At 37.0% G+C, this 14,426-nt stretch overlaps 1 protein-coding gene and 1 long non-coding RNA gene across 2 annotated transcripts in view; one reads left to right on the top strand and one right to left on the bottom strand.

The window, feature by feature from the left end:
* PITPNC1 (phosphatidylinositol transfer protein cytoplasmic 1) overlaps positions 1-14,426 on the bottom strand; it is a 72,794-nt gene that overhangs the window by 5,212 nt on the left and 53,156 nt on the right. The window contains exons 6-8 of the mRNA XM_019621731.2: positions 13,754-13,849; positions 6,230-6,385; positions 5,596-5,659 (exon numbers count right to left, since the gene is read on the bottom strand). Of these exons, the coding sequence (XP_019477276.1) occupies positions 5,596-5,659; positions 6,230-6,385; positions 13,754-13,849 (316 nt within the window). The remainder of the gene's footprint in view (positions 1-5,595; positions 5,660-6,229; positions 6,386-13,753; positions 13,850-14,426) is intronic.
* LOC146543084 (uncharacterized) overlaps positions 1-14,426 on the top strand; it is a 41,498-nt gene that overhangs the window by 7,916 nt on the left and 19,156 nt on the right. The window lies entirely within an intron of this gene.

Here is a 14,426-nt window from a genome sequence, read left to right as displayed (position 1 = left end):
AGTGAATCCAGCATAAATGTCTGATAATCCTAAAGGTCTTTTCCAACCTAAATTGCTCTATGATTCCGTGATTTTAACTGAGCTGTGCAAAAGTTTTTCTGATAAAATCCTAAATGAATGGTAAGTAATTTGACCAAAAACATCAGAAGGCACTTTTGAAACCTGCTGCTTCGTGCCTGTACCACTTGCAAGATGTCCACTAAGCCAAGTGAAATAAATTTTACGGTTTTCAAAGAACGTTATAGTAAATATGTGTTTGAAGGATTCACAGAATGAAATCCAGCATATTCAAATCCACTCCAAATAGAACAGAGCAAAACCCAATATCTGATAAATACCAATTGAAATAGCTGACTACCACCAAAGAGGAAAAAAACAACACTTGAGAGGATGTCCAATAAAATCTCTTCTGAGTTCTCTCTGTGCAATTATTCTATAAATCCCAATAAATCTTTGAGAGACGTGATTAAAAAAACAGTCAGCTGATAATTCTGTTTATTTTTTCGAATATGTATCAGACAGTTCTGCTGTTCCCTGGCCCCACTGTCACTACTACAGCAGAGTCAGGTGACGTTCAGGGTAAGAAAGAAACTTATGATCTAAATCATGTGGGACTTTGCTAGGATATGGATAACTTCTACTTCATATTCAAACAACAAAAGTCATTTCTGTTTCCACTCTCTCTTCTTTCTTCTCCATTGTTACCAATTTTATGACTATATAAATCCCCTGGTATATGGCATTTTTTTTTCAAGACTGCACTTTGGCAGTTCCATTCAGGTTTCAATAAACCATTTTACAGATTCTTTGCTTTCTATGAAGTAAAACAAAACAAACCAGAAATATAAATACAAAACAAAACCAGAAATATAAATAATGGCTTTTTAATCAACATAAGATTCTGGCACATTCGGATGTCTGAGACATGGGACTGGCAATAGTGCTTACCATATGTATGACAAAATCCTATCTTTTCAGTACATTGATACTTTTTAATATTATCCAGCTGCAGGCATCTGTAGCCTTAGCTGTAAATGTTACATAGAAGCAGCTTTATGTTGTATTACAGCATACGAAATACACAGAACACAGAAGTTGCCAGCTGCCTTCGCACTTTGATGCAGACTACACTTCAAGGACCCTTTCAGCGTACAGAGCTGTGCCACTTATCAGGGGTGAGGAGTAAGCAATTTTCAAATCTGAGATAAGTGGTGGAAATAAACAGATGGTCTCAGAGGAACTGTACCTACTTGTCTTTGAGACAGATTTGAACCTGTTTTGCTGATTTCATTGCATTTTGTTCTGTAACAGAGTGTAGTCTTTCTGAACCCAAACTGTTTGAAAATACTCTGACATCGAAGGAAGACCATGCATTTATCTCAGTTCTTTTTGATTGAGGAGTTCTCTACAAAATAAAGCTTATCTCGTATGAATCAGAGTGAAACAAGACAGGAAGACTTACCAGTTTACTGTCCATTTAAGTGAAGACTGATGGAAGTCTTAATACAAAATATTCTCCAAGACTGTCAATTTTAAATTCAGATATGAAATGCTCTTTGTCCCTTCAGCTAAACGTCACTTTTTAGCTCTCTTTACTCACTTCAAAATCACCTCTGTTCTGATTTACACTCAAGCAAAACAAGTACTTACCCTGAGCTAAAAAGGTTCAGACTGTGGGAAATGCACCTGCTGTCTCTTTTTTCATTAATGACTAATTCTGTCCTGACCTCCGTGGTAATTTGGCTGCATGGGAACTCAGAATGGCAGATTTCCTTCAAACCCAAATGCTGCAGCATAGAGCCAAAGTCAAATCTGACTCGGTCTATGCTGTAGGTAACCTCGTATCAGGCTGGTGAGAGTTCTTACTAAGAACAAGGATTTAGGACACCAGGCATTGCCCCACACTTGTTACTTGAGTAAAACCATGGCTGTGTTCTACAGCTCAGTCAGTAGAAACAAAATAATAATACGTTTAGAAGCAAATATTACCACATCTTTTCTATTTGCAGATACAAATGTTTTTCAGTTTTAGGCATCTGTTTGAAGTACCTAAATTAGAAACCCAGCTTCTTACAGTTTCCATAATCTGAATCAGAGCACCTACACAGAAATCTGCACTTCTCCGCAGACTGCTGGTATACACTTCTGAAAGTACTTCCTCTAACCTTGTTGGTAGCTGGTTAGTGATGACAGTAAAATTAGTAAGTCAATGAGTCATTCACTTTCTTTCCCAGTCAACCAAAAAATTTTACCAGTCTCACAGACTCTTTCCACTCTCCACGTTCCTGGCTTTTTGACTGAAGCACTCTGAACTTTTGCATTTTTAACTATTCAGGTGGTAGAATGCAAAATGGATATTTAATAACCTCTTATGTATCCAAGTGAGATTGGATAATCTTGTTTTCTCTGAAGATAAGGAGGTGCATATGAGCCCAAACCCACCCTTTTCTTCAGTGGCCATTTACAGTGCAAAAGAAAGGTATGATTGCACTCCAGGGAGTAAAGGGAGTAAAATGCTATTCTTATTGAAGCAAAATCTCCCAGAAATTCCACTGACTGATCAGCAAGACCAGCTGGCTGCTATTCTCTGATCTCTGTGCATCTATCAGTTGAGGATGGGCAATATGTTTTAAAAATTGACATACTCTTGCTTTGGCATGGCTCTCTATTTCATCCACAGTAGATGAATGTTGGTTGCAAACTTTAATGTTGGTTTTTTCATGCATATTTTTCTCGTATTCTCGAACATCATCCATAGTCATATCTGTAAAAAGTTCAAAATTGTTGGCATTTTCCACTGATTCAAATGCAAACTTAATCTTTTAAGAAGAAGGTGCAAGGAATACAGTCTTTCAGCAGAAACCAAAAGAGATCTAAAAAATAAAAGCATGGAGCAACTAGCTTTATGAAATTTGACTCATAAAGGTAGTTAGATCAGCCAAGGAAGGTATAAGAAGGTTAAGTCAAAGGGAGCCAGAGAACAGGAAGGAGTGGAAATTGTTTGGGAGAATCTGTGTAATGTAAGGTAGGCAAAAAGTATTCAAGTGCAGGCCTTGGTAAAAGCCAAGATCTTCTAAATTCTTTTTAGAAGATCCCTTGCAATAAAGGATAGAAGAATTATAAAGATTTACTTACCTTTGTAGGAACTTTCTACAATATTCTATATTATGATTGCAAGTATATCTTAAAACCAGCAAATACTTACACTGTTAGAACACAAATCAACTCAGATTTTAGGAGCTAATACTTAATCACATTAATAAGTGAATAAATAAAGAATATATTAATAATTTTGTAATCTCAAGGCATTTAGCACGATCTAAAAGTTAGATGTACTTTACAAATAGCCCTAATTCTAGGATCATTTGCCTCTGTCTAGGCATGCCTCATGTTGTCTAACTAGTGAGCAGTGCCTTGAATGCTTGCTATGTAACTCAGCTTGCTATGTCATAAATCACACTGTTAGGAAAAACACAGGATCCAGTTAGCTGACTTTTGGCCTCACTCTTCTCAGTGTTCTACTTCTGAGTAAGGTGTAAATGAACATGAAAGCTGTCAGAGTATCGATCCATTCTTTACTATTATTTGATAATTTCAGAGCTTCATGAAACTAGCCATCAATCTTTTATAAATCACATTAAAATACCACTTTATTAGCATAGCCTACTCAGAAATGCATACCAATTTGGTAACGTACACCATGCTTTTCTTCTCAAGGCTATCATTTTTCTCAGTTCATTCTGTGTCACCTCCTGGATCTGTAAATTTTTATATCACACCACTTCTTGATATGCGATATGAAGGTCTTGGTGTATTTTATGAGATAGCTTTTAAAGATACAGCTTCAGCTGTTATATCCATGGCATGCTGTAATACATTTATCACTGAAAATGAAATCTAAAATTTTGAACAAAATAAAACAAGAAATACCCTTAACTAACACTTTTTTAACCTATTGGTTTTACTATTGCCTATAACAAAAGACAAGCTTATAAGCCATGTAAATAACACACTAAAGTGCATTTTGCCAAGCGGAGAACATGCTTTTTAGTAGTAAGCAGCATTCTGAAAATAGATTTTTTTAATAATAAAGCTGCAAGCAATGTAGTAAATTTAATTACAGAACACATTCATGCTTAGGGTAGCAGAAAGAGTAATCAATCAGTAATATCAGTAACATACTATGTTTGAAAACTGAATTTAATACACTAGTTTCTTGATTTAGCAGACTTACATCATCTCAGTCTTCCTCAAACTTTAATTTAAAAAATACAATAGTAGACACATTGAAGGCACACAGACTCTTTAAAAATGATATATTTGAAAATTTCTTTCCATACAAATAAACATGTCAAGAACAGTATCACAAAAATTTCACACATCAAATGTATTAAATTGCACTGGTTGCATATAAATTGGACCTCACTTATTTTGGGTAAAGAAATACTAGGTTTCTAGTCAGCAATTCTCACCACCTATTATTCTTAATGTGAAGAGGTGTAAGGGCAGAGTTACGCCTCTGACAGTGCAGTGCATAAAGGCTGCAGACAGCACAGAATTACCTGAACTAAATTCATATCTGTTTTAGTTAGTCCAGATTTTTTATGTTTTGTACATAACCTGAGAAGTAAGCACTAAAATCATAAGCAATTAATTCTATAATTTCAAAAGATGTGTTTCTGTAGGTTTATAAAGTCACTGGAGACTCCGTGCTTACACCAACTGGGGTAACTGGTTGTTGTAAATACAGAATGACACTGTTCTGACTTTCATCCGAACTCAGAAACATTCTTACACATGAATGGCTCAAAATCATTTCCAGAAGCTTATGGAGGGCTTAAATAAGCTTTCTAAACATATTCCCAAATAACTATCACATACTAAGAGGGATGTTTTGAGTTACAGAAATACGTATGATTATGGCTACATCTTACTGGAATACATGTACAAAGGACAAGCCCCATCAACGTATGTAATAGAGTTATCTGTTCTGATATCTGGAATTACTCTACTACAGACAACATCCATTCCTACAGCTGTGCATGGATTCAGTTTTCACAAACAGCTGCTGTTGAACCAATCCTTGTGATTTTACATTTATATTTATTTTTCACAAAGGACGTTAGAGTTCTATATTCTCTTTACTGCAGTACATATTAATTTAAAACTTTCCTAAAAAGCTGAAGTTGCGTTGGATAAGAGGCCCTAGGAGTTTGAGTAAGGAAATAATTAAAAAGCTTTAATAAAATCTGCAAGCAGCTCTCCATATAGATAAATCCTGCCAGAAGCAAGAGATTCTACCTGCCTACAGTGCAGGATGACTGGACTGATGTCTTTATTCTGAGTTGCATGGGCTATAGCAGCATTCTGTATGATGCCTAGTGGCTGTCATAACATACAACCTACTCCTGTTAACAAAGAACCTGCTGCCAATGAGCCCTGTATGTACCAGCAAAACTGAAATTACTTCAAGTTCTTACATGAACAACTTATGATGGGACCTGATGGCCTATGAAAACAAATGGAAATCTGCTTTTAATTGTGATAAGATTCTCACTCACCCTTTCAAGTGGATTTAATTTGCAAAATACTTACCATACCACTCATCAACCCAGGCAAAAGCCTGTCGGTGACCAATCAGGAGTATATCTCTGACCACCTGTGAAACAAGGAAAAAGTTAAATACCTTTGCAAAAATGGATCATTTTGCCAACACTGAATCACATCAGCATGGATATCAAAGCATGGGAAGCCACTTGCTATGCACAGAATACCATAATTTTTGGGCAAATAAACTGGAACCTTTTTCATGTTAATTCTTTAAATGCGTGGAAGGAAAAATATTACAATTTGGCTGCCATGCTATTAATGAATTCTTTATTTTTTTTTACTAGACTGACTGGAAAACTCTCCCACCACCTGTTTATAAGACAAACACTGTCCATCATTGCTACTTGAATGTTACTCGATCATACTTACAAATACCTGAGCTCAAATTGATCACAGCACTGAAAGCATTAGTGATAGTTTTTCTCAGCCTTAGACCTGAGCAACTTCAGGCTTTGTCAAGTTTCTACCCAGAGATGAACACTTCGGCTCTACTTTCAGACCCTGAAAAAGATCCAGCTGAGCTTGCTGCTTCCAGCAGAGACACAGTCATATTCCTGAGCAGGACAGTACTCGAGTTCTGCTTAGGTGAAGGATAAGAAATAGCTCCCGTTTCACTCACCTTGTGTACAAATTGTTCTACCCTGGTTTGAAGTCCCCAAACTTCAAATTTCACAGTCACAAGTTTGTAGGAACACATAATGGGCTGATGGGTCTCTCTCCAGCCTTCTTTTAACTGGCCTCTCCCAGTCTTCTGTGACTTGAAATATTTAGGATCCTGCAAAACAAAGAAAACACATTCAGAGATCCTGGAGAGTAAGCCCTGTTTGTCAGGCTGCTGAAGTGTTTTGATAAGATAAAATATGAAAATACGCTAATAAACATAGTGACAAGGTAATATAAAATTGACTTAAATAAGCACGAGGATATAATAAAATCAAATCCTTTCTTTAATCCAACAGCCAGTAAATCGATGGCACTCTTGGAAGATATTTTGAAGCTCATTTGATCTCATCTTCTGCTATAGGAAAACATGTTCTTGCAAGTCATTCCAAAGCAATGCACTCCCGGTGTTATTTATGGCCTTTGGAAACAATGCTACTTCTTTAGAACCTGTTTCAACACTGCTCCCCCAGTGCGACTTGTCTTCATGAAATCATGTCTAGTTTAAGCTTTGACACATCAACAGGACAGGACCATGGCTGATAAGACCTGTTTGCAGTTTTAAGTGATACTGCAAATCCAGATGACCGGTCAAGCACAAAACTCCTCCAATTTAGCTACTTCTATTTACAGCTGAGATACAGTATGTTTGGACAAAACACCGTAGACCAAATTTCAACACTGTCTCTCTTTAACTAACTGCAAAATCATACAAATTGGTGTTGAAATTACAATACTGAGACAAGAATCAAACAAGCAACTAGTAAGGATAGCAGTTCAGTAAGGCTTGCTTTTATTCAGACAGGATAAAGCTTTTACTATGAAAATGCTGTTTTCCATATCCGTATGATTCCACTGCACTTCACCTTATGTCCATTCCTGCTACCTAAAGTTTGAAAACTGAAATAACGTACACATAAATATTGATTTTCAGAAGAACTTGAAGGCAGTGAAGTTTCTGTAAATTTATAGTGCAGCTTCTAAAATGTGTCATTGAGAATAAGCACCAGTACTTATCTGTGTTGTCCTGCCCAAAGCTGAGACCTGAGAAAACCTTTTACATTCATGCTTTGCTAGAAAAGCAATTATTTAAGTGTGTACTTAAGTGATGTGCTCAATGGAAGGTAATAGGGAGAACCAAAAAAAAACTTCCATGCAGTTTGATCTTACACATCAACCAGCACCACTCCTTTTTAATAGTGTGCACAGTTAGCTTCTGTTCTACTCCAGAAACTGCAGCTCAGTCATTAAAGCTCCTCTACGAAGTTCTAATGAGGTGACAGGCTTCTTTCTCTGTGAAAGACATTGGTTTTATTGCTGACACATTCTTTTCTAAATTGAAACTTTAAACTTGAACTCTAATAGGGCTTCAATGTTAAATTACCATAAAAAATAGTTCAGCGTCATCATATATCATAGCAACATACCTCTGTATATCACAACTCATAGTCACATGCTGCTGCCATTCTTCTCACTCAATAAAGCTTGACCTCAGATTGATCTAGATATTTTCTGGTTGAAAGGGCTGTTTTATAGCTGATTACTGCCTGAAGCAAGCAATATAGTAATAATAACAGAAAGGAAAAATAAAAAGGGAAGAACTAAGATGCAAAATTCTTCTAAATGGTTCCATGAATAAAGAAATAGATTACAAAAGTGTCATTTTAAATATTTCTGCTAAATATTACAGAGTAAAATAGGCATTTCTTTATAAAAAGGAAAATCAAAAGGAAATACACGGAAGGATCTGCAGTTTCTTACATACACGCAGTACTGCAGTGATGACGCCATTTTACTGATTAAGCACTTTGGATACACCTTTTAATAACACTGAGTGTTATGCAGGGATACTCTGTAACCCTTCTATGATAACCAGAGCCGTAATGGAATAACTTCAGCACAGTCCAAAGGGATTAAAGTAATGAATTTGAGTCAATAACAATTTTTCAAAATTTATAATAAAAGCTCAATAATGAACAGCTACCCCACGCGACTGCTAAGCTGTGCACAAGACCTGTATCTTGTTCAACTGCAAACACCCTCTGGTGGGTACAAAAAAAGGAATATTTTGTTTTTCTTTCTTTTTATAAAGCTAACACAGCTGAGAAGTGGATTCATAATGGAAATCCTTCTTAGGTTGGTGATCTCCAAACAATCCAATTACTGCAATGCAGTCCATCCACGATATCACTTCTAGTTCCAAATCCTTTTAAGAGTGCACAGAGATGGCACCTTTACTTCCCTTAATCATGTTCATTTTTCTAGAAGGACATGATGTACAGTCACAAATTGGCTGGACAGTTTCAGGCGAAGAGGCAGGCAACGATGGACAGTCTGGACAACTTGTATCTAATAGCTTTAATGGAAATTCCTGTCTTTCAGAAAACATTTAGATATTGGTACTAAAAAACTGCAAACAGATGAACAGAAGCCAGAAGGAAAAAAAAAAAAAAAGAATTCACAGAAATAGATTTCCAGACTGTTGTATGAAAGTCTAAGATGTTAAAGATTTCACTGAGTGCTTGCCCAGGTGAACTCGATTCAGTGGAGCTGCACGTAAGGATGGTACAGGCTGAGTAGTACAGTGTGAGATACATGGCCACAGTAAGCAGAGGGAACTGCAGAGTTTGATTTCTTGGCCATTTGTTCAAAAGACACAGTTATTTTACAGAGGAGACTCATTGTGGGTAAAACTAACACAATTGGCCTTTTAACCCAGATGCTGAAAAATTAAGTGCTTAAAAGAAGTCTCAGAGTATTTTAGAAAGACACAAATTCTGGCCCAGAAATTTCTCATGCTGTGGTTCATACAAGAAAGTATTTAGGGGAAGAATTTCTGCATGTTTACTTATATTTATACCTTTCCCAGACCTCTGCTATTGGACACTAGGCACATCCCAAGCCACAGAGACCTTTGATGTGACCTTATGATGTTCAGTATCTGATCTCATTGAAATCAGTGAGAACTTGGACCCAGAATGATTTTATGTGCCTAACTCATTGCTTTGAAGTGTTAGATTAAAATTTACAGCAAAGAAACCTTTCTTCTTCTTCTTCTAAAAAAAAAAAAAAAAAAAGAAGAATACGGCCTCAATTCACTTTTTTTCTCTCATTTTGTCTACTAGTAAAATCCTCAATCTGTTTTAAATGTAATGGCATAGCAAAAATCTTTCTGTTTAAATAACCTTCCTGTGCTTTTATCAGACCCAATTTATTAGGAAAGCCCATCTGGCAAATCCTTTTGCTGAAGAGGGGCAAAACCTACTCTGTATTTGCAATGCATTATTGCCAGGTGCAGAGAGATTTAAAAATAGCACTTCTGCTAACATAGCAGAAACATCATTACCTGTGAGCTGGGCTTATTTGAGAATAAAACATACAACTATGGTGACACAAAATAAAAGCCACAGCGTGATGGGCACGGTTTCAAACACAGCACTTTCCCAGTGCTTCTTACTTAGGCCTCGTCTGGCAGTTTGTGACAGCACACTTACTGTTGGGGATTCCATTATTTTGCATTTAGCATTTATTTACTCAGTGCACCTTGGGAACTGCAGATGTTACGGGCAGCAGATGTGGAACTGTAACCTGTTTTCCAGGAGGCAAACACTAATGTGGAAATATGGCACTGGCTTGTAGTAATGCCTTTTCAGGTTTACAGTGAAGTCTTATTTTTTTCTTAAGGTTATATAACTAAATTTGTTGCTTATAGGAATATAACTCCAAAATCTTAATGAGTATACTTGTCATTAATGCTGTGACATCAGCATCACCATTTGAGGACCCCACACATAGATTCATTTTTTTCAGAGTCTTATCACAAAATATTCCACCAACATGCTTTCAAAGTTCAATCCCTCTTTATTTCCCCTCTTTAAGCTGAAGATGATTTTGTCTGATTTTGAATTTCAGAACCATTCCTTCATGGTTTTAATACAAGTGTTCCAGCACTTCACCACCCAGCTACAGTGGTTAGGTTTTGGATTTCAGCTTACACAGCTCAGTGCTCCAAAAAGATTTGTTGATGTAAAGACACTACTGCAGAGATTTATGAGGAGTCACTTTTTAAATACGTTTTCTTTTCTTAATTTCCATAAAAAGATGTTTTCTGCAAGAGCCAATTCTTCAGAACTGTGATTACAGGACGGTTCTGAGGTTAAAATATGATAATCCAGTCAGCCTTTATGTGAGCTCACAACTGACGTTAGTAAAAGAGCATTTTCATTTGTCTGTGCCCTGTGCTGAACTACAGTACTGAGATGTTACTCACAGTGGGGACTGCGGCATCTGTATTATATCAGCTACCACAGTTTTCTGGATCAGCGACACGACAAACTTTGTTATCCACAGAGCACTGGACAGGAGTAAGCAGGACCCACTACAGAGCAGCTGAAGTCAAAAAAGTCAGCAACTGAGCAAGAAAACTGCAGCAGCTGTATGAAATCTTTTTATTTGCAGGTAACTAAAAAAGTTTATTGCGAGTGTCCAATGCTCAACTGTTTTGTTATAAGCAGGAAATGAAACACTGCTCCTATATTCAGGTTCTCAGAACTGGCAAAGAACATGTTGCTCAGTATCTTATGTCTACAGTAGAAGTTTCATTTCAGTGAATGATTCACTTGAGGCCCTCTCTCACCCCTCAGCAAAGCTCAGTTTGTTCTTTTCTATAATTCAGATAAATACATAGGCGTATATGGGCAATATGTGATAGCTGGTGATACTTATTCACTGATGTTGAAGTCACAAGGAAATAAGATAGATCCTCCTACCTGTAAGCTTGTTCATTCTTTATAAAGAAATACATAATTCTGTATTCAATGTGATTATGCACATGCAGATTTGGAAACATGACTTCTAAACAGCTTAAAACTTTCAGGGCTTTTAGGTCCACGGTCACCAAAAAAAGCTGTATCTAAGATGTGGGAGAAGTGGTAAGGACTTTGGTGGTAACTTAGTGATTAAGTTTATAGACAGTCATTAAGTCGTCTGCTTTGGGATATCTAGATTTGTTGCAGTCATACCTCCTCCAGTCTTCCAAAAGGACAACACTTCTGGCAGCTGAAGTCAGTCTGCCTCCACAGATGACAGAACAGGACTCTGTGCCTGTGTGTAACAGCTAATAAACTGCCCTCCAAATCATCATTCACCTGTCGATTTCAGCCCTTTGGTGCAGGCACTGATGGATAAGCCCTCCATTCCTAAGGGAATCAAATCTCTCAGACGATTCTGGTCAAGATATTACTGAGAACTAGCAGCAGAGGTTCCTTTAAAGATTCCTTAATGCAACAGCAATCCCCATTAAGCCACCATTAATTCTATATTTGCCCATTCAGTGTGATGCTAGGTGTCCCTTGGATATCTCATGAACCTCCTGCAGTAACTGCAACAGGACATAAAATAAATTTAGAGCTTATTTCTAGAAGGTGCCAAGGATGCTGACCCTGATACAGAGTTGCTTAATTTTAAACATGTGAAAGAGCCACGGTAATGAAGAGATTACTACCATGCCTGAAGTTAAAACCATTCTCATTGGTCTTTCTGGATTAGAATTAGAACATTCATCCAGTGGGATCTAATTCTTAAATCCTGAGGATTGCATCCACATTTAATCTCTAACGTATCAATTGAGATTAAATGATGCAAAACCAGCCAAATTATTGTTATTAGTGTAATTAAAATACCTTTTAGTTATCTCTGAAACTGTTATTTGGAAAATACAGAGCATTTCTCATTTACATAGAGTTACTTTTTTAATGCTGCTCTGATTAAAAACAGACAGAAATGACATTTAAAATAATTAAATACCTTCTTACAGTCCCTAAATTATGTAAAAGACCTCAGAGAAAGGGGAATTTGGCTTCATATTCATCATATGGCAATATAAAGTACAGTTAGCAAACTTTGGCAGATTTGGAATTCAGCTACCATTAATTCAATGCACAGTTAAAAGCTGAGGTGATTTCATTCCTTTGTATGAATTCTGAAACAGAATTTGGAAGCCATGGGCACAGAGAAAACAACAGATGCTGGTCTATTTTTGTTGTTAAAAATCACACAAAAAAATTCCATTTTGCTTGGAATAAGGTCTCTAGATTTGTCTCTGAAGTACAACACACAGACTAAAATTCTTTTCTCCCACTGAGGCTGTTTTTCTATATCATTAGATACATCATATGAAAATTAGGTTTAATACTTGGCTACTAAAGAGAGGAAAGCTGAAAAGCTAGATGTTACCTTCCTATTTGCAACTTGCAAAAGTGCACACACTGAGGGGGAAAATCTTACATGATTTCTTTAAAACAGAGTCATTCCTAAACAGAACCAGCAGACCAGGGAGTTCAGATGAGATGTTGGGACCAATAAGCTGGTTCATGAGGTGTTATATAATTTTTGGTACGTAACAGATGGGTTTTATTATCCAAGAAAACTCATAAAATTACTTCTCATTCTACTGTAGATCCAATTTTCTTTTATGACCAGGACGTAAAATCTGAAGTAGGACCTATAAATAGAAGATAACAAGTACCCAACTATTTTTGTCTGAAAAGCATGCCTCCTATGGCATAGAAACATACTCTTTGGCAAGTCTTCATTTTCTAACCTAAAAATGACAGTGTAATCTCATATTGTATAGTCAAACAGCTGCCATGCTTGTTGCCAGCTATGAATATATACTTGGCTTCAGAGGCAAATCGTGTCTCCAAAATGAAATGCAAGCAGAGATCTGAATCATTTCTCTCCAGTTACTTGTTCTGAACCACCATTTTCCAACACTGATATTAAAACATTGAGACCTCATCTCCATTGGCATGGTTGTTACTGATTTCAGAACAGTTAATTGCATTGACCTAAAAGAAGCAGTCTGTCAAATGTACACAGGAGCAATTTTCAGGGGAATTTTAAGTGAGTGAACGTGCTGGTTTGCCACTGATGCTTTTTAGCAGGCTTACTACATTATGTAGTGTGCTTCAGTCCCTCCTGGTCTCACGTCACAGTTGCCCCTGAGCAACGTGCATCAACCCTACTCTCCCTGCAGCATGTCTGTCCTTTGCTTTGGGCTCAGACACTTCACGTGGCATTACTTTGGGGTGGAATGCAAATTAGGAAACCAGTAATGTTTAAAACTTCTCAGAGCTGCAAACACTTAAGTGAGCTTCATGATTTAAAGAAAAATCCTACTCTACTGTGCATGAAAAGGTCTGGTACTGGTCACAAATTGACAAAATATACAAATTGACAAAATATAAAAAAAAATATACAAAAGATACAAAAGCATTTCAAGAGGTTGGAGAAGTCATCTGTAAAAGAAAGAGCCAAGCAGCCTAGACTGAGAGTTTGCTACCAGCTTCCCGTCTAATCAAAAGCTTCTAAAATACCGACCATGGAAATTTCACATCAAAATAAAATTGTTTTGACTCTAATGAAGGCTTTACTGCAGCTTTAGACATTCCCTTCACCTTTCCCCCATCACTTTGTCTCTTACCTCTGATTCCTTGTAATAGCGCTCAGGAATTTCATCACTGGCAATATCAATGAAGCAGACTTCTCGTTCCAGATCTTTGGCTTCATTGTCAAAAATCTGCAAGAGTTAAAGAAACGTAACACTAACAGAGCACACTCAGAAAATCCCGGAGTAACGGCTATAAGCCTCCTTCAGTAATTTGTGTAACAGAACGCTTTCAGATTTCCACTTGCACAGATGCCGGAATAAAACGTTACAATATTTGTGTGCACACAGTTATTTTCTGCAGCCATCGCAGGTACCACAGCATGTGCAAGCAGGCAAAGGGAAAAAAATGGATGTTATCAAAATCATGCATAAGTAATGTGTTTCTAGACATGATCAACACCATATATTTTGGAAATACTAGGCACTTGCATCTGCAGCACAGAATAGTTCTGTGCCTCTGTCCATAATTTAATTATTCAGGTACACTGGTGACCCATGAGACGTATGCTTTGTACGCAGTACATTTCCACTCATGATTCTGGGACTTGGAAATACTGACTAGTTAAAAGACCATCAAGAATTAGTGCCACAGAATTCAGGGAAGTTGCGTACACTGTCAGTTCCAAGCTAATAATGTGTTTTTCCCTTTGGGGCACAATGTTCTTTAACTTGTGTTTCTGGAAGCATAAATGTTATATTCTTCCTT

Source organism: Meleagris gallopavo, chromosome 20, assembly GCF_905368555.1.
Source record: "Meleagris gallopavo chromosome 20, MGAL_WU_HG_1.1, whole genome shotgun sequence".
Classification (NCBI taxonomy): domain Eukaryota; kingdom Metazoa; phylum Chordata; class Aves; order Galliformes; family Phasianidae; genus Meleagris; species Meleagris gallopavo.
This window is presented reverse-complemented; position numbering and strand designations above follow the sequence as displayed.